At 48.4% G+C, this 20,301-nt stretch overlaps 4 protein-coding genes across 4 annotated transcripts; 1 reads left to right on the top strand and 3 right to left on the bottom strand.

The window, feature by feature from the left end:
- Positions 1 to 3,963: 3,963 nt before the first annotated feature.
- On the top strand, positions 3,964 to 7,212 carry HMGCL (Hydroxymethylglutaryl-CoA lyase; the record flags this gene model as incomplete). Its single annotated transcript, XM_014684368.2, has 3 exons — positions 3,964 to 4,409; positions 4,484 to 5,854; positions 6,723 to 7,212. 3 exons carry the CDS (start codon positions 3,964 to 3,966, stop codon positions 7,210 to 7,212), a joined length of 2,307 nt encoding a protein of 768 aa, XP_014539854.2.
- A 186-nt stretch (positions 7,213 to 7,398) lies between these two features.
- On the bottom strand, positions 7,399 to 8,280 carry G6M90_00g051690 (uncharacterized protein; the record flags this gene model as incomplete). Its single annotated transcript, XM_014684367.1, has 1 exon — positions 7,399 to 8,280. One exon carries the CDS (start codon positions 8,278 to 8,280, stop codon positions 7,399 to 7,401), a length of 882 nt encoding a protein of 293 aa, XP_014539853.1.
- Positions 8,281 to 9,633: 1,353 nt separating this feature from the next.
- Positions 9,634 to 11,092, bottom strand: GCR1 (G-protein coupled receptor 1; the record flags this gene model as incomplete). The annotated part of the gene is made up of 3 exons (XM_014684366.1): positions 9,634 to 10,453; positions 10,514 to 10,780; positions 10,836 to 11,092. The coding sequence occupies 3 exons, from the start codon at positions 11,090 to 11,092 to the stop codon at positions 9,634 to 9,636; spliced, it is 1,344 nt and encodes a 447-aa protein (XP_014539852.1).
- Positions 11,093 to 14,924: 3,832 nt separating this feature from the next.
- G6M90_00g051670 (uncharacterized protein) lies at positions 14,925 to 16,631 on the bottom strand (the record flags this gene model as incomplete). Its single annotated transcript, XM_014684365.1, has 1 exon — positions 14,925 to 16,631. One exon carries the CDS (start codon positions 16,629 to 16,631, stop codon positions 14,925 to 14,927), a length of 1,707 nt encoding a protein of 568 aa, XP_014539851.1.
- Between the last annotated feature and the right edge of the window lie 3,670 nt (positions 16,632 to 20,301).

Below are 20,301 nucleotides of genomic sequence, written 5' to 3'. Positions count from 1 at the left end.
GTTGCAGGCTTTCGCCGGCGTGTAAGGTTATAAATCACCTCTTAAGCTAGTGGATTTGACGTATTATAATGCGTGTACTATTTTTTAAATTATATATTACTATTAAATTAGCTAGGTATAGCTATTAATTGTGTTACTAGTAGGTCCTGGTAATTAACTAGCCTTTTTTTTATTTTTTTTATTATAATTTAATAGTTTTATAATTTAATTATAATTAATTATTATAAGAAAAATTTTTATATTATTTTTATTATATTTTTATAATTATTATATAATTTTTTATTAATTAATTAATAATTAATTAATAATTAATTAATAATTAATTAATAAAAATTATATAATAATTATATAAATTTATATACTTTTATATATATAATATATATTAAGTATAAGGTTTATTTATTATATATATTATATATAATTTTTAAGTAAAATATTAATATATTAATAATTAATTATATAATAATTATATTATTTATATAAGTAATTTATAAAAAAAGTATTAATTAATAAGGCTTTTTAAAAAAGCAAAGCTAGTTTTAGACTAGCTATTTTAGTGGAGCTAGTCTTGTATTAGCAGCCTAAGCTACTATTATTTTATCTATAAACACCCCCCCCGGGCGGGCGGGCCCTACTCTCTAGCTATTGTCAGCATAATACTACGATCCTGGGACCCATAAGCATTGATTAATCACGCAATTTTGCATGGAGTGACTCCACTTTATTATTATGCATCTATATTATAGAAATCCTGTACAGCTTACTTGTGGTTATTTTCTATAAGAGCAGGTACTTGCAGGCAAACGGCACAGGCTGTAAAGATCATAGTTTTGACTTGACTCTATTCAAAAACATCTCTAAAATTCTTCTTCACCTTACTTCCTTATCACCTAAGACGTTACTATGAAGCTGTCACCTACTGCTGTTACCGTCCTTATTGGACTTGGCATGGCTTTGCCACAATCATTATTGCCAACGGAAGGATCTCAACCGTGCGCAAGTGTAACGCAAGACACTGTAAATAACTACCCAAGCTACTTTTTTTTTTAATAAAAAAAAAACTATTGGCCGAATACGGAGCAGAAGCTTACACGTCAGCAGGCAAACCAGCCGCAGCAGCCGACCCAGCAGTCCGGGGCCGAAGACGCGCGAGCCACCACCAAAGAACAGGTGCAGCGTGAGTTATGTAACGAGACGGCACTTGAGGATAATTTCAACTTTGGAGTGTCCGAAGCGCAGTGTGATAAGGCATTTACAACATGTATCTCCGTGGGTCATAACATAGGGCAGAAGAAAGAACTTACACAATGCACGTACAGCTATGCAGAAGATATTTATACCCACGATAGATGGAATTATAATGCACCGAAAAGGCCAACAAAATCGTGAAGCCCAACAAGAAGGCTTCACTAATATAAGACTTATTAGCTATATAATTAGAATATATACCTAAGTAAAAACTTTAGGCCTAGATATTCTTTTTATATATATAAAGTAGTTATCTTTTTCTTTTTTTCTTATTATAATTTAAGACCTTTAATATCCTACAAGATTATTATTCAATTGAGCCCTTTTGCTCCAAGCATTCTATATTGAACCCTTGTCACAAATTAGCCGCCTGCCTAGGCGGCGCTGGATCCATAAGTGGAACGTCACAGTCTGGTCGCACGGGTTGTTCACGAACGGTGTAAGTGAGCTACTATAGCAATGCAACGCAGGTTCACCTAAGCATCACATGAATGTCAAGTGAACCACGGACTATATGTACACCAGATTTCGCTTCATAGATAGATACTACAGTAGGGGCTTATAAGTATTCGACCCTTTCGGGGTTGTTCAACGCCGTCGGCTAGTCGAATACTTGTGTCCACACTGCAATCTTTAGCTTTCAACACGATCCTTACAACGATCCTAACTTCGCATTTTTGACTCTTGACTCTCATCACAGTGTAGTAAATAATTCAGCCGAACGCTGTGTAACGTACCACCGACCACCCAAGATGGCAAAACTGATTCAAGCAACAATTTTCTACGCAACCACAAATGGTGACAAAAAGTGACGAAATCCAGTTAATGCTGGCCCTCCAGGCTATTGAACGATGCCCTGAACTAAGCAATCGTGAGGCTGCTCGAATCTACTCTGTTTGTCATACAACTTTAATGCGCCGAAAGAACGGCCAAAGCGCTGTCCACCTTTGTCATAATGAGCCGTATTTTTGCAAGGGCCAGCATATAGATAAGTGGCTACGGTACGACGAAGAATCGCCACCGAGTATGAATAATTAGAAAGTTGACCGATACTGGTATCATCTGAGCATCAAACAATCCCAAGACTCTGTCGATAGCAGAGACACATACGTCTTACAATTACTCGAGCACACCTTGGAAACCTTTTCGCAGCAAACATGCATCGCATACATCAACTTGTCTTCTGGCTCTGTCGCATGCAACATGGATTGCCAACCCGGCTGAGTTTCGCCCGCATGCCTATCTGAACACAGTAATCTTGGCCCATATTGTTGCACGCGTTACAACTTTTGGGCCTTTGACAAAAGTAGCGCTAAGGGTATTCTTTGCAGGTGCAGCTCACTTCCCCAGGGTAAAGACTCCTAAAGCCTTCTTCAAGCTGTTCTCGGCAAAATGATCAACCATGGTGCTCATGATTTCCTTTTCCTTGGCTCCGACGGCGTGCTGCGGTCATTCAACAACGCCACAATAGTAGTTACGTATTCTCAGCCTCTGTCGCCTCGAGAGATTTCTTTACATCTTGGCGGTATGACTGTTCGAGAAAGAACTGAACCATACGGCTCCCAAAGCCCTCTACCTACAGACAAGAGCAGCGTCGATGGCCACAAAGCGCCTGTGGCAGAGTGCATGTCACCACCGGCTGCTATTGTCACCGAGGCAGCGCTTCATCATGAAAAAGCCAAAAAAAAGCTGTCACGCAATCCAAGAATCCTACGGCGGTTCTTTACGCCAGAACTCCGCGGTATGTGTGTGGTGTTCTTCTGTGCTACTCAAGCAGTGTTTGCTTGGCCCAAAACCGTCTTTACTGCACACAGAACCAATCCAGCGACCTGTTCTCCTAAGTAGGAGAGCTTAACGCTTAGCTTGAAGAGATTTGATAGAAATATGCGACAAGTTACAAAGGCCTTTCCTAGGCCAGTTGATGGCGCTGGATGAGTTGGGATGCTTTGATTTGCGCCCTTGGTCTGCATCCCGGGTCGCTGAAATACTAAGCAACTGAAGGCCAAGTGGTTGATTTCATTATGCTACCACTGTCGTTTATTCCTATCCGCTGTAATTTTTAATGGCTTTCAGACTTTCGAATACAGTTGTTTCCAGCCTGAGAGCTTAATTGAAGAAACACGCTTTCAAGCTTTCGCATCTTTGTAAACCAGTACTCTGATGATCCCTTGTAGTAATTCTCTTTTCGCTGCACCTCCTTCCTTTGCATTTACAGGTATAATAGCACCTCTTTCGCAGAAACGCAGATGTACACTTGTTTGAAATGGGTGCCCCAAGTTTGAAGCGAGTTTAGCCATTGAATACGATTTAAATGCACTACTCTATTCAATGTTAAAGTTTCTATTGCGCTTTACTATAACTTTAATCAAGCTACATATGTAATCTTCATGTAACAATACCATGTCGATAGTCATGGAGCAGGGGACGCTTTACAGACGGACATGGAGAGCACGGTGTGGATGGCACGGACACGGACACGGACACGGACACGGACACGGACACGGCTGGTGGGCCCGGTCCGGCCTACCCGGGGCTCACAACCGCTGTTCTAATGGGAGCGGCATGCTTCATGTCAAAATGAGACTGGTACCGGGAAAATGGAGCGGCATAAGTCTAGTGTTCTTGTATGAGACAAAGGGCCCTTCTCGGCCTACAACTCACATGCATCCAATGACAAGTCGACAGCACAGGGCAAGCGGCGAACAATCACTTACCATGCCATCAGCCAATTCCAGCCATATGGTTCGCATCGTCGAAGTCGGGCCCCGTGATGGCCTGCAAAACGTGAAGGAAATTATTCCGACAGCCACCAAGGTCGAGCTTATTAGAAAGCTATGCGCGACGGGGCTTCAAAATATCGAGGTCACCTCCATGGTCAGCCCCCGTGCTGTGCCCCAGCTCGCAGATGGCAAGGCCGTGCTCGAGGATACCCAAGTCCAACAACTTTTACAAATACATCCCCAAACCAGAGCGCCTGTTCTTATTCCAAATATCAAAGGCCTAGATATAGCGATGCAATACGGCGTCAAGGAAGTTGCAGTCTTTGTGAGCGCCTCAGAGGGCTTCAGTCAAGCCAACATCAAATGTAGCGTGCAGCAAGGTCTTGACAATAGTCGCAAGGTTGCTGAGAGGGCACTATCTCACGGGATTTCCGTGCGTGGGTAAGCAAAGCTTTCTACTATTTTCTCGAATTCGTACTCTTATATTTCCGTCGGAAAGCTTATAAACGTTTCAGCTATGTGTCCTGCATCTTTGCATGTCCCTTTGACGGGCCTACACCTCACCAGGCGGTGCTGCACTGCGTGAAAGAGTTACTAGACATGGGTTGCTATGAAATCAGCCTGGGCGATACCACTGGTGTTGGCGCCCCTACACAGGTGCGCAGCCTCGTTTCGTTTCTGACCGAGGCAGGTATCCCAGTGGGAAAACTGGCAGGACACTTCCACGATACATATGGTCAAGCCATGGCAAATGTCTGGGCGGCGTACCACTGCGGCGTACGCGTATTTGATAGCAGCGTCGCCGGACTTGGAGGTTGCCCATACGCGCCCGGTGCCAAGGGCAATCTGGCGACCGAAGACTTGGTATACTCGCTGCACACGGCCGGAATCGACACTGGGGTAAACCTATCGCAACTTGTCGACGTAGGGGCCTGGATTTCTCAGCAGCTTTCTGCTCCCAACTCTAGCCGGGCAGGCAATGCGCTTCGGGCGGCCCAAAGCACCGCCAAATCTCGCGACATGCCGTCTGTTGAAAGCCTGCAATGGACGCAGAAACCAGCAGACAGGGGCATCCAAGTATTCAGGAGTGGCACAAATCTCAAGCTCGTTTTAAACCGCCCCCAAAATGGCAACGCTCTCACAGTCGCCATGATGGAACAACTCACCAAGATTTTTGAGGCTGCAAAATCCGATCAAACCATTACACGAATCGCAATAACCGCCAAGGGCAAGTATTTCTGCACTGGTATGGATCTGGGCAGGGGCAGCTCGCCAGTTGCCAAAGGCGGTGCAACGACAGACGCACAATTCAACCGCTTGACACGTCTTTTTGAGGCCATTGACCACGCGCCGCAAGTTACTCTCGCCCTCGTGCAAGGTCCAGCCTTTGGCGGCGGCGTAGGTCTCGCGTTTGCGTGCGATATTCGTCTGATGACCGCCGCGGCGAGCATCAAGCTTACCGAGGTGCGGCTCGGCCTTGCGCCGGCCACCATATCGAAATACGTGATCCGAGAACTTGGCGTTTCGTTTGCGCGCGAAGCTATGCTTTCCGCTCGCTCAGTTACCGCAAAGGAACTCGTACAATTAGGCAGAATTGCTACGGTTGTTGGGCCGGACGTAAATCCACAGGACGCTCTTGATGCTTACTTGATTGGCCTAAAGCATTGCGCACCGCGGTCCTCGTCATTGACCAAAGAGCTGGTAAGACTGGCTTGGGAGGATGGCGGAGGCGGTAGCAAACAGGCTGATGGCATCCGTCGAGTCTTTGACGACATGATGCTTCCGGACAGTGAGGCGGCTTATGGACTGGAGCGGTTTCAGGCTGGCATAAAGGATATCGATTGGGATAGATATACCTTGGGCAAAGCCCTGGCCAAGTCTAGACTGTAAAGGACCCGTACAAATGGCAAGGCACCTTCACTTTGGCCATGTAATGCACGTGTGGTTTGGAACTGCCTAGGATAGAACTGGCAATAGTATTTGCTGGCATTGTCTAAACCTAATAGTAGGTCGTTTATTTGCAAATTAGTAGTTGCCCTGATGATAGAACTCACAATTACTGAACAATGCTGAGAAATACATTTACTACAGAACAGATACTACCCATGAAATGCGTCTGCATCTGCTTTGGCCTTTACGAATAGCCACACCATAGTGATTAGCAGCGTTGTTGATGCACCACACACCAAGGTGACGGTCTTTGCTCTACAGCAGTGGGTGCATCGAGAAGAATGGACAGCATGTACGCAGGTCGCAATACCTCGCGCAAAGTCAGGACGCTTGTACATAATTTGATTGGCTTCTCGAATGTGACTGTGGCGTATTTTGGAAGTCGTCTTTTTTCTTCGCCTCATTTTTCCAGGCCATGACTGGGAATTACAGAATAATTTATACATGTCGATGGCTACACGATGGAACGGACCCGCCAGACAGCCCTACCTCTAGGCCAGAATTAGTCCGCCTGGATACATATGCCATGCAGTTGAGTCATACTCTGATGTCATACCATGGCTTGAATGGGGCATGGGGGTGGCAGGCCAACATGCAGCAGCGTAAACGCTGAGTCATTTTCCGTATGAAAGGAGGCTTACACCTTTCAAACTGCTATATACAGGAATCCATGGCTGCGCTTATCGCAGTATAACTCTCTCTTGGAATCCATTACTCTTCCCGACAGTAGTTCCCTAATATCCTCGTCTACGCTACCTCTACAAAGCACGATGGAGGCTGCTCCTAGCAGTCCTCCCCCAACAGGGACTCAACCCTCACTTTTCGCAAAGTCACCGAGGACAATTGGCGAGCGGTAGCAAACCTCAGCCCCAAAGACGGCCAGAAAGGCAACCTCGCGCCCAACGTGTGGTCTCTCTGCGAAGCCCACTATTCCGAAGACGCATGGGTGCGAGCCATCTACGCCGACGAGACGCTTGTCGGCATGCTAATGATGGCCATCTGGGATCCCGACGAGGCATACTACATCTGGCGCTTTATGATCGATGGCCGTTATCAGAGTCTCGGGTACGGTCGGCGGGGCGTGGAATTTGCCATGGCGCATATACGACAGCATAACCCTGGGGCAAAGAGGTTGGGGGTCATGTCCACGCCGCCAGAGGGCAAAAGTAGTGGCAACCCCCTCAAGACTGTCAAGCCTGAAGACTCGCCATACAAGTTTTATGAGAAGCTAGGGTTCAGGGAGATTGCGCCACCAGATGAAGATGGAGAGATTATGATGTCTATAGACTTGTAAGGAATTAGTGTGGAAAGCTATTGCTCGTGGGTTTGAGTCCCGTGTCTAAGCATCTACTACCACATGATAATGACATGTTATACCCCTCAGCCGCCTATTGCTCCTATTCATCATGGCCAACAGAGACGCAAGTTATAGAAAAACATCCACTAGACAGAGTGTACATGATAGCAAGTGTAAGCCTCCCTAGTTTGATCGAACAAACGATAGTTGACCACCGGCGCCCTGGTTGTCGAGGATAAAAGTACCCTTGGCCTGCGCGCAGACGGAGCCGTCGCCGTTATGTACAGTCTTGGTGCCGCACTGAGCCAGTGGTTCGTACTGCACAAATCCCGCCTGGCCAGGACTAACCGTAAAGGTTTCCGAGTCGCCGTTTGTCACGGCAATGGAGTGAGAGACGTCCACCGAGGCGGTGAATACGTCCGCCGCGCCGACAGACATGCTGAAGGAATCCGTCACCGTGACCGAGTGGGACAGCTGGACGGAGCACGAGTTGCCTTGGCCGGGGCAGCTGATGAAGGGCGAAACCCGAGCACCCTGGGCGAGACAGCTAACGCAGTCGTCGCACGTCACACTCGTCGACCCGCTGCACGAGTCTCGTCGTCGAGACGTGAAGCTGCCCTCTGCGCCTCGCTTTGCCCTCTTGGCGGGAGTGGACGGAATGGATGCCACTAGCTTGCCTGACGGGATGCCGGCCAGGTTATTGCAGCCCGTTTGGTCGCACTCGGCGGTGACGACATCCAGCGCGGGCGTGACGGAGTCGTAGCATCCCGACTGGTGGAAGATGCCCTGTAATGAACCGCACTGGATGTGCTGGTCTTCCTGGCTCTGCGGGAGCTGGAAAATGGCAACGCCGTTGGGACCACCGCTCGTGGTGACGGTGACGTGGCCCCTGGGGTCGTTGTTGGGGAAGAAGTTGTACAGTGTGCAGGTATTGACTCCCTCGGGGCTAATGTCAATGGTTGGGCCTGTTGGGTTGGAACAACTGCCGCCTTGCCAGACGACTGTAATGCCTGCTTGGGCCGTGGAGGCCAAAGCCAATGTGAGAATCGTCTTGAAAGGGGCCATTGTACAAGGCGGACAGGGCTGAGGTGGGAGGACCGTTGCAGGAGATGCTTATGGGTATCAAGCTAATATCAATGTATTGATGTTATATGTTGCTTTTATATTCCCGTCCAAGAGAAGCCTTGTTACCGTTCCGGGCGCGCAACTACCTCGTTGAAATTGTCTTTCCTACCAATACCACTTACAATGACGTCCCGAGTAAGCTGCCAAGAAGCGCCCTCTACCACGTCGCTCCGCAAAAGAGGTTAGCATGGACTAGAAAACCCGCCCATATGGGTCGAAGATGTATGGAACGTTGGCTTTTCAGAACAATGAGTGGTGGAATTGCCACTCTCCGGTAAGATGCGAGCTGGCCCACGCTTCCCGCGACGATCAGTACCGCGATTCATCCTTTTTGTTGATCATTGCTCCATGTGGATGTAGCAAAAACGTAATCCGGACACGCCGTGTGCTGCCCGTCGCAGCAGTCAGAACCCTTCCCCATCGCATCTTGCGTCATCTGAAACGGAAGATGGCAAAGGGGAAACATCATCTATTGACAGAAACTCACGCCGATGGCTATTACTAGAGGCATCTATTGTCAATGACTGCATGGGAGTTGGCCGCGATGCTAATCGCAGTCATCCATGACCTCATGCGGTCGGTAGTTGACGCCGGCACTATATGTATGGATGAGCTAATAGTTGGTGTGGCCAACTAACAAGTCACAGCGTCACTCGGTCCGAATACCATTGACCAATTTGAAGAACCCACAATACCATCTCACTAGGCCTGGTTTACACTATAAGACGGCGCTAAAGATGGGAAGTTGCCATTCTTTCCTTCTTCTTCTGGACCGTTTACCTGGTCCGGAGGAACTAGCACACTATAGACAACGCAGCGGAATATCCGATAAATCCTTGGTGCCACCATGCTCTATTGGGTGACCTTAATCCAGGCCATAATAAACTCACCTGGCATTACAAAGTGAGCACTATGAACCTGTAGTAATAATGGATAAGCAAACTACATCTTGAATGGAGCCATCTTGTCTGTGTTCCTTTCTGGGCCTTTGTCTGCAAATACATCTCACAATAGTTAAACTAGAGGCTTACTGAGGTACACTGCTCAATATGGCAGGTTTTATGATTATCAAAACATGACAAAATCCTAGCTTTGTTTCGGGAAATTTACAATGTAACCGACATCTCAAACATGAAAGGGAGTATACCGTATTAGTAAGATATCTGAAACGCTAATAAACGGAATCCATGAGCTTGGTTTTCGTAGAGATTAGCAACAAAACTAAAGCGGCAGTCACAAAAGGCCACCTATATTCGGAAGAAACAGAAAAAGTGCATGAATGCACGAGCCCCTTCAGTAATTTCCCCGTCCTTCAGCCGAATTCGTTGTGACTCTGGCAAGTTCAGTCACGCTCTCCGACTCCCACGTTACGTGAGTCCTTGCCGGCGACTTGAACTGGGTCTCGTAACGCCGATAATTGCGGCCAGTTGCATCGTTTGTTCCCATACTTTGGGAAACAGCTTGCCTCCAACCGAGCTTCCAGCCGTGAAGCACATTCTTGCACGCTCCCCACGATGTGACTGCATATATGACCGCGTTCCAGAATCCCTGGAGTGGTAGGACAAAGGCGCTCATAAACTGGAGCGGAACAGAGACATCTCCCGGATGAACAGCCGAGTAGACTCGGTTGGCACTTGATGGAATCCATGTAATCAGGAGAACGGCAAAGAACAGAATAGCGCATTTAGTGTAGGACCACGCCGCATTATTGAGCTCATGGATATGTCGTCGAGCGGGCTTAGAAAGCCTCTGCGACGCAATCTGCACAGTGCTCGCGTGGTGAATGGTTGTCCACGGAATGGGAAGTACAGGCTTGCCGTCAAAGACCGTGGAGTTGTTGGCAGATATATGGACCGAGTATGCGGCGCTGGCTCTTTGGGGGTTGTCTGCCGAAGAAGAATCGCGACGAGGCAGGGGGCCAAGAGCGATTCCAGGCTCACCGACAGCCTCGCTAGTCACCGTGACTTCTGTTCTCTTGACCGTGGCTAGAGCCTCGCCGTCTAAAGACAAGGGGTCGGGATCCGACGAGTGAAAGTCGTACAGCTGTTTGCGTGTCTCGTAAATCGTGCGACCAATGCGTATGTAAATAGAGAGGGTGACGAGGATGGCAATCCTTTGCAAGCACATGGTCAGCATTGGCAAAGTTCACACGGTCTAAACTAGCAAAACTCACCACACTGGAGCATACAACGTGGCAACACGGAGGGCATCGTAGTCGGTCGACACCCAGCACCACAGCGTTGCGTTTCCGTAGATGCGCTGTCCCAGCTTATTCCGGGCGAATAGGTAGGCAAAGGCAGGAACAAAGGGAACCCCGTAGCAGCCAATCAAATACCACAGTTCCATCTTGCGTAGGCGCTGCGCATCAAATTCGTGGTAAACGCTGAGATACACGTTGATGGCCATGGCCAACGTCCAGAAGGCATCCGCAGGGGTGAAGCTTGGGAGGGTTGTCAGCATGAAGCAACCGTCATATGTGGTCTCAAACTACGCACAATTGGAGCAAGAAAGCCTGAAACTGGCACCCAAAGGAGTCGAGATTGTTCAAGTAAGACAGCGACATGAGCGTGCCGAAGTTGGCCAGCATGTTGCCGAAGGAAGCGTAGAAAACGAGTCGGTTGATGGGTTTGTGGAAGGCGCTTGACATGCAGAAGGTGGCGATGATGAAGACACATCCCAGGAGAGATGGCACCGAGCACGCCCGCTCGATAACGCTAATAGCGTTGAGTTGGTCCTCGCTGAGCTTCGCCATGACTGTTGAGTTGCTTGGGAAGATGGCAGCGTCGAAGGCTCAACCCGTAGAGTTTTTCTGCACCAGGTCGAGAGGAGAGATCGAGAGGGGCTACCGACAAGACGTTGAGCTTTCCATGGGGCCTCGTTAACCTGGCTTGGAGATATATACGCGGCATGGCAGTCGCAGTACTGCTAGTGGATAGCGCCTTGACTCTTGCAAGGTGAAGCGCGGTAAATATCTTGTATTTCATTTCAACAAGCATCCACATTTCAGCAATGGCTAAAAGCAAAAGAGGGTCCCAATAGTCATGCCGAACACGAGGCTGGGCTGTCTATGGCGGTCCGTGGAAGATGGCTTTAGTGATCATGGCCCAGGCATCAACCGGGATGGCGGATGGGTATTGTAGATCATTTGCAAGGGTAGCAGAGCCCGAATAGACTTTGACAGCAGGTTTCGAAAACAAAACCAGTCAGTTGATTTCATCCGCCGGTGTCATCTACATTTTGACAGCGGACAAGTACTGGCAGTGAATAGCAGTATGAACAGGAACTTGAAGACATGACCAAAGCCATGTCTACATCAAGGAGTAGGTCGGGAGCCTTTACCCTAAGATTCGACATCCCCCTGGCTGAAGACAATCAATGGTGGGGCCCTATGTGGCAGCTGATAGAATTCTATTACGTCTGGTAGCTAGAAGAAGAGACTGGAGGGGGGGAATTTGACTAGACTCGGCCCTTATGTATGGAACCGTTGACGGCTAATATCTGTTGTGCCTTGAAAATAACGCGTGAAGAAATTTAACGCTTTTTGATTGGTCTCCTATGCTTCGCCTTGACTTCTTATTGTGTCTTGACTCTCAACGCGTTTGATTCTTGCATGAATCGACTTCGTACGTACCTGTTCTCGAAAGCGCGCCACGGGCTGGTTCAAGGACATGTTGTAACGCCGCTTGAGCTACTTTGGTCAATTTAAACATTATTAATCGTAAGGAAACAATGATAAAAACGTAGATGATAGATAACATGTGTTGAAATTATTAAACCCCTGTGGATGAGATTATTTCTATACGCTGATAGCTTGTACGGCGTACGTAATATAACTCTTCAAGCTACGCAGCCATCGACTAACATTAAGGCTGCAAATTTCCAATAAACTTTCTAAATGCATGTCTTTTCCTTAACTACCGTATATTCGATCTCGATTGAGAATATCCGTGACAAGGGCTAGGCTTGGAGTAATTACTCAATTTATCTAATAACAGTCTTTGGTATCAAAGGTCCTTAGTTTTCCTTGAGGCCTTAAAGGTCAAAAACGTCTTTAAATACAAGAAGTAGGTGAGGACCTTCTGCCCTAATCCCGCGACCGTAGCCCTTGTGTAACCAGCCGTTTCCGTGTAACAATATGGTACTGGTGATATACGATAAAATCTAAAATAAACACAACTATATATATGTTTTTTCCTTCTTCTCAATGCCCTAGGAATTTTGCATATAACGTTATGCGTGTGCTCTAGATGATTACAACAAAAATAATCAAGTACAGAATAACAAACCTGGCAACCTGTCGCAGCATTTCATGAGATGAACTCTATGCATTTTTAGCTTCGCTGCTACCGAGGCCCTGGCATGACATATCGATCCATTTACGCGAAGAAGAGTAGCTAAAACGTTATATAGATAATAGTGACAATATTTGCTCCAAGAAACGGTATCTAAAATAAGATTTAAACAGCTGTAAGTATAGAAGAAAGTTTCTGTTCTTCAAGGTCGCGCGAGCTCACTTGATAAACTCGAAGTGACCTCTGACATAGCACGGCAACCATACTCTTATTTTATTACATTCCAGGCGTCGTCAACGAGCAGCAAGATGACTATCAAGCCATAAAACCAAGTTGCACACCTGGATGTAAGTGGTTTTCCGACTGCAGACAACCGGGTTCAGAAGCAGTTTCATTTATAAGCAAACTCTCCCCTCCGACTGTTCATCAAATCGTGCGGCGAAATAGCCAACTATCACGCAAAAGCCGTGGCTCATCTGCACGAAGCTACTGAAAATTATGGTCGGATTCTAGTCTAAATTCGAATACACTATTTTGGTCGAAAACCCTGAAATGCTGTGTAGGGTATTCCGAACCCAATCTCCACAGATCGATCCATTCGATCATCCGGCGACAAATCGAAGCTAGACGTCTTGATCAGTGAGTCGATTGTGACTATTGTAAATCTGAAATAAAGCCTGGAGAAATATGCATTCTTGTAAACATGATCTGATATTTCTGCTCAAAATCTTGCCTCAAAAAACAACTACTACTGTACAGGGGTGCACCACGACTAGGAAACGACAGCACAGGTATTCATCAGATAAAAAAGGCATTGGCCTTGGCATGGCAGCTTGGACATCAACAAGTCTATTTAGGTTGAATTATTGTGGCTTGGATCACTTGAATAGTACAGGAAAAGCTGAAAAGTGGATATCCTCGATGCTGTTTTACATGAATTAGGTCAATAATTAGGCGGAGAGAGGCTAGTGGCGGAACGCAGACCGTCCAGGCTGGCGAGAAGATTTGCAGGGAAATATCTCTCGGCTATCCGGAGACACGGAGCTTTGTAATAAATGGATATTCTACAAATGTCCGTCGGACCTTGTTCCTTACATATCAGCTCCTGGTCCTTTCTCATGGATCTAATATCGGAATTGAGAAACCCCCCATTGGTATGGCGGCGGAGGGTTATTAAAAGTATAGTTTTGCTACAGAATACGGGTATGATGTCGATGTCTTGAATTCTGTTACAAGTAGACATCTCTATACTATTTCATGCCAAATTATGCATGCGGGATTGCGGCGATATAAAAGCGTGTACTCCGTAAGTGTGGCATAACTCGGTGAAATGGCTGAGATTGTGTCCCTATACTTTGCTACTCGACGGGAACCCCGAAACTATTGTCCAGTCTACAGTCTCAGGCAATCCGAACCCCCGTTGTTGGAATACATATCGGGAGCGTCTTCTTTACCGAATCATGCGCCCAAGTGTTAAGCGCAGGGCATAGCAATACAAGGCACAATCAGCCAGCAATTCCCAATGGCATTGATGAGATGAACATATCTTGGATTCATATAGCCAAGGTAGCATTCCTCACAGTCTTCGGCATTCGACCGAGGCCATGAGACCCCACAGCCGACCCTGTCAAGTCTTGTGTTTAAATCATCTGAATATTGGCATGTTGCTCCACACAGCTCCGTAGAAGCAACATCCTGATTAACCACGGTGGTTCTCCCTGGGTCTAATTGACGGAAGAGTGGCCCCTTATTGGGACTAGCCTTTGCCAGAGCTATTGGATCTCCTTTTTTTTTTTGTTCAAAGGATTCAGCTACCAGGTCCCACTTCGGTTGCAATGACAAGCATCACACCATTCGCATTGCTTAACCGCGTGCAAAACGAGTCATTTCATCACCCCTGCCGGCGGATACAGTAGATGACGGAGCTTGACTTTGGGCATTGCGTAATTATGATCTTGGTTCAATTTCACTAGCACGATATGATGCCGCTGTACAAACACTGCATAATTATGTGCGCGTCGGTGTCCTAGCCAGTCATTATTACGACAAAGATATTCTCAGTGCAGAATCATCAAGAGCCAGGCATGTAAAGTAAAAAGCGATAAATTTAAGCGACGCTATTTAATACAGACAAACTCATTCATATATATAATAGGTTTATTAAGAGGCCGCAATGACAGCTTAGGTACAACCGTGGCGATCAGTAAACATTACCTATTTCCAGTCCGAACCTCTTTATAAAGAGAAACTCCTTGCATTAACGGTCACTGCATCCCTCGGGGCAGTTCTGAATTAGATAAGAAGAGCCATGGCGGCGAGGAAGAGCATAGCCACGGATGCCGGCATGTTGCCGGATGCCGAGCTGACAATGGGGACCTGGTTGGTTCCCGAAGGCAGACCAGCAGAGCCGACGCGAGTTGGCTTGGAGGGGTTGCTGCCAGAAGGAGCAACAACGCCATTCGAGCCGGCATTGTTGGGGCCGTTGGAACCGTTGGAGCCGGGATTCTTGGGGCTGCCGGCATCAGAGCCAGCACCGGTGTTGCCGGAGCCGGGAGCGTTGGGGTTGCCGGGGTTGGAACCGTTGGCACCATTGTTGCCAGAGCCGGGCTTGCCGTTGGAACCGTTGGGGCCCTCGTTGCCAAGGCCAGAAGGAGAGCCAGTAGAGCCGTTAGGACCGTTGGAGCCGTTGGAGCCATTGTTCTTGGGGCTATCAGGGCCGGAGCCAGGGGTCTTGGAGCCTTCAGGGTTGGAACCGTTGGCACCATTGTTGCCAGAGCCAGGCTTGCCATTGGAGCCGGTAGCGCCGTTGTTCTTGGGGCTATCAGAGCCAGAACCAGGGTTCTTGGAGCTTCCAGGGTTGGAACCATTGGCACCGTTGCCGTTGGAGCCGGGGCCCGAGGTGTAAGAGCACCCGCAGACCTGCTGGATGATGGTATCCGGAACGACGATCTTCTTCTTCTGCTCTACAGAGACGGGCTCCTTGGGAAGAGCGACAGGGACAGCGGGAAGGTGCTTGGCCTCCTCGACAGGGACCTGCTTCTTGGTGCCCTCGATCTCCATGGGGTTGGAGCAGGCCAGCTTGAAGTCGCCGTTGTCGGACTGGGCATAGACACACTTCTGGCAAACCTTGACAATGACGACACGGTCAATGTAGACAGTCTCGGTGGCAGGGGCAGGGGAGGTCTCGTTCTGCTTAGTCCAGCCAGACTGGCTGGGCTGGGGGGGGCGGACGGTGCTGGCAGAAGGGTCCTCCTTGGCAGAGGCAGTGATCCAGTCGTCGTTCAGAACAGGAGTAGGCTGAGTGCTGCCAGAGACGGCGGTGTTGGGGCTGGCGGTAGTCGCGGCGGCAGAACCGGCGGAGGCGGAAGTAGTCTCCTCGTCGTCGCACCACTCATCATCATCGTCAACCAGCGTGGGGGTAGCGGCAGCACTGGTCGACACGGAAGTTGGCGTGGCAGTGGCCGAGGGACGCTTCTCCTCAGTAGTGCCCTTCCAGTAGAGTTCAACCTTTGTCTTCTCGTCGGCGGGCAGATCCTTGGCATAGTTGGTGAGTACATCATCGGGTCCGCCGGTAGGTATCGGACCGGCAGCCTGGGACGCGGAAGCCCACGAAGCATCGTATGCGGCGGTTGGGTTTTCGGCCTGGCAGTAGTCGGAGTAGACACGATCCAAAATTCCGTTCCAGTAGCCTTCGCCCCTCTTGCTGAGGAAGGCGTGTGTCTTCTTGCAAGCAGTGCAGCCCTTCTCGAACTGGATAATCTTCTCGTCAAAGCACAGGCAGTCGCGGTGCTTCTTGATCTGATCAGGGCTCGCGTTGGGACCAGGAAGGAACTGGTTGCATTGTTGCTTGGCATTGGCGATTCCCGGGCACGGGTACGGGATGGTGTTTTTGAGTTGTCCGCTGGGGAAGCACACCGAGTTGAGCAGGGCGGCAGGATCCTGTGCCGACGCCAGGGCCAGCAAGCCCGAAAGGGCGAGAACCGAAGAAAGTTCACGCATGATGGTCTAGGGAACGGAAAAGAATGAGCCAGGAACGGATTAGCGAGTGAATACAGTTGGTGTCCAGAGTCAGCGAGTGTGATGTTCCATGAACAGCTGGTCTGGTGGTGCAAGATGGTACGGATTGCCGGAGTCACCACTGATATATATATTTCAGAAGAATTATACAAACTTGTACCTGCATTCCTGCTTGCACCGGCGTCATCCCCACAATCATTTGCGCTATTGGGGCCTGCATGAATCGAAATCTTGGTCAAGAGTCAGCGGGACTTGGCAGCTCCTGGTCAACCGCCAAGCCATGGCCTGATGCTATTGACATTCTGGGCTCCATTTTCCCCTTTACAGTAATAGACTCTATCAGGTATACTGCACATATGTATTCTAGGACACAGGCCGCGCCTTGCAGGGTTTGAGTTGGTGTGGAGTGAGGCAACGCGCGGTTCATCTTTGGCTTCCGCCTTGCTGTGAGATGATGTTCTTTCTTGATCCACCTTGAGAATAGGTGCCTGGCTGTGTTCTACTATTTTCGTATGTACCATATGTAACAGTGCAAGAGATTCGGGCTGAATACTCTTTGACATTTTTACATTGAATGGGTCTGTCCTGTATGCTGAGATGGATTGTCATGCGTCAGTAATGTAATTTCGAGGTGGCCATGGAAGCTGTGCGATAAATTGACAGCCCACAACGAGTCTCTTCTGGGCAATACAGATCCTTTTATGGCGATGGGCATAAACTGCAGGCAGGACGGTACATGGATTGACCGTCATTTTGGAAGGCCCGTCCGCCCATGTTTGAGCACCCACGGCATCTTCTGTTTCTACTACGATGGTTGAGAACCTATTCAGAACTACCTAGTGACTTGCATCGTGCCATCCTGCCCACACACTATTTCTGTATTGGCTATGCTGAAGACGTTGGCGCTGCAAACGTCGTTGTGGAGTGTAGTACTCGTCGCCTTTTTCCGAGCAATGTGAGCCAACGGGAAAAACGTGTGTGGTCCAACTTTATTTTGCTCATACTCATGGTCCCCCTGTCCAGCTCGGCACCATGGGATTACTTTATAAGCATGGCGCAAGGATGGCCAGCATGGCGCACGGTTTTTATGCTTGTACGTTGCCACTCCATCGGCCAAGATTCTGCCCACTATCATTCAATCCCACTCCCACTCATCCCATCTGTCCAAATGTGGCCAGAAGGTGGCGGAATTTCGGTAGATGCCATCATATCCAGCTAGGGTAACCCTGTCCGGCGTCCTAATACGGAAGCCCACATGACGCGGATGAAGGGAGACTTCCGCCAGGTTGTGCTTTTGGGGGAGAGTCTGCGATAGGACGAGGCCTAGGATGTCATCTCTCATCAGTTAGGCTCTTTCGATTATCACGTATGAGTCAATCCAGTAACACAGGCGGCGCTAGTTGAACGGTTCGCGACGCGACCCTCGCGATACTCTTGCGGTAGCAGTCGGACAACTCTGCAAATTACCAAGCTCAACTACCAACATGACTAACCGGTAGACATGCCACAGAGCAAGTAGGATGAGGAGCAGTGCGGAGTAGGGTCTCCAGAAATCGGGGAAATGACTACGTATCCCTGAACCGCAGCCGGAAGAGCCGTCGCTTCTTGGATGAATAACCCTTCAAGGGTCCCAGCAGCGCCGACAGTGGTAGCAGAGTAATGGAAAATCTTTAAATACACATAAATATCCCCTAAAGAGAGCGGAAATAGCGTTTTATGCGACTCGAGCTATGCTTGGTCTGGACTGCTCTCCCGTTGTTCAGGAAGGGCTTCAAAACAATGTCAAGTTTTTAAAAAAGCGGGCGCGAGCATGGGTGTGGCCAAGGGTGCCAACACAAAAACAGTTTAGCGCCGTACAAATAGCACGACTCCAGTCGGATGAATTAATATGCGAATGCTATTGCTCTCAGGTACTCCGTACAAGCGTCGGTCATCTCCTCGAATGGAATCATCGAGTCATTTGTTTAATTAGTATTGATCATGCGTTGCGCGTGCGGAAGAATGTGCGCAGCCCCTGCGCTCCTGCTTTGGGAAATCATCAATTGGTCCCACTTTCTCCCACTTTCTCCCACTGGTAGAGCTCTGTTATCCTGCGAATCATTTCCTGCATAGAGAAAATGATAACATTGAATTATTTGGGGTTGCTCCTTGTTCCTGTCATGTTTGCGCGACCAGACACTTCCTTCTAGAGCGGAATTGCGAGCAATAAACATCACCGGCTTGGCTGTCAAGTCCGCATGAAACTCAAACATACATACCAGGCTGACGGGGTCGTGCGTGTCCCATCAAATCCTTCTGCTCCATGTCATTAGATCCAAAATAGCGAGAGAAGAAATTCGATATCGCGGTCGCTGTTGCATCATCCAATAGATGGCCACACATTTTTTGCTCGGGCTTCTGTCAGCCGTTTACCAATCATTAAACGCTATAAGCACTATATTTAATATCTGCGTTACAAGGGGAGTCCATGCATACCGCCCAACGTGCCTGACAGCAAGGCATTGGAGATCGGCACCCGGAAAGCGAATCGCTGGTCTTACTTCTCCCGCCATGATGGTCCAATCTTAGCACACCGCGTCTGAATTACTCAATACATGCAGCCTAGATTGAATTATATTGTCATATTTTATGCTACTATGCACGTATCTTCGTGGAAAGGACTGCACGGACATCAATGCTACGTCACACATCACACATGGCAGCGAGTCATTCACTTGGGGCTTTGATTGCTCCCATAGCGCTGCATGATTTCTGATAGAACTCGGTTCATTTAACCATAGGCAAATGGAAGGGTTAATCTGCGATGTCACGATTGGCAACTATGTTTGGCATGAGTGTGGACCGGCCCTGGATTGAATCTGTCTGGCCAGGGAATTAACGCGAGAGGTCGACGGCGCGGTTGACAGATTCCTGGTTCACCAGCTGCCAATCTGAACCTTGCAAGGCTGAATCGAAACATTGAACCTACTGGAGAAAAGCCAGATATAAAGTCTGGTATGATTGGTGGCTCACTCGTTCACATGGCAAGATCAAGGCCACGGCACACCAGACACAGCAAAAGTGCTTGTTGATACGTGCCAGATTTAAAGTCTGGTTTTTTTAATCAATTTGCACATGGTTCACATCGCCGAGTTGCACATTTTCCCTATAGCGTCGAGGTCTACAATCCAGAACGGACATACCCCGTATCAGTTGACATTTTAAATTCCACTTAGTACCGTGACTACTTGAATGTAAATTTTAGGCAGCAGGAGATCATTGAACATTTTATTCAAATAATCAAAGGACACGAGTGCCGATAAACCGACATTCAAGCCTTTGTCTTTTAGTGAATATAACGGCTTGAATAGAATAGGGTAGGGAGCCTCTTATCTCAGCACGAATACCACCACTGCCTCTTACCGCGATATGTTGTCAGCAAAATAAAGAAAAGAAGATAAATGATTGCCTATGCGGCGGCTATCGCCAACGATAGACTCTGGTTTAACCTAATTACTCACTTCCCAGGGCCTTAGTTGGCTGCCCTGACGCACTTCTACGAGATCTACTACGACATTGTGCTTGGAGGCCAACTCACATTCAAGATTATCGAATTGCATAACACGCTACGCCGGCGTCGTTCGCATCAGTCCGTGGGAGGTGCACGTGTCGA

Source organism: Metarhizium brunneum, chromosome 2, assembly GCF_013426205.1.
Source record: "Metarhizium brunneum chromosome 2, complete sequence".
NCBI classification, from domain to species: Eukaryota; Fungi; Ascomycota; class Sordariomycetes; order Hypocreales; family Clavicipitaceae; genus Metarhizium; species Metarhizium brunneum.
The sequence above is the reverse complement of the archived record's forward strand: the minus strand, read 5'-3'. Positions and strand labels throughout refer to the sequence as shown.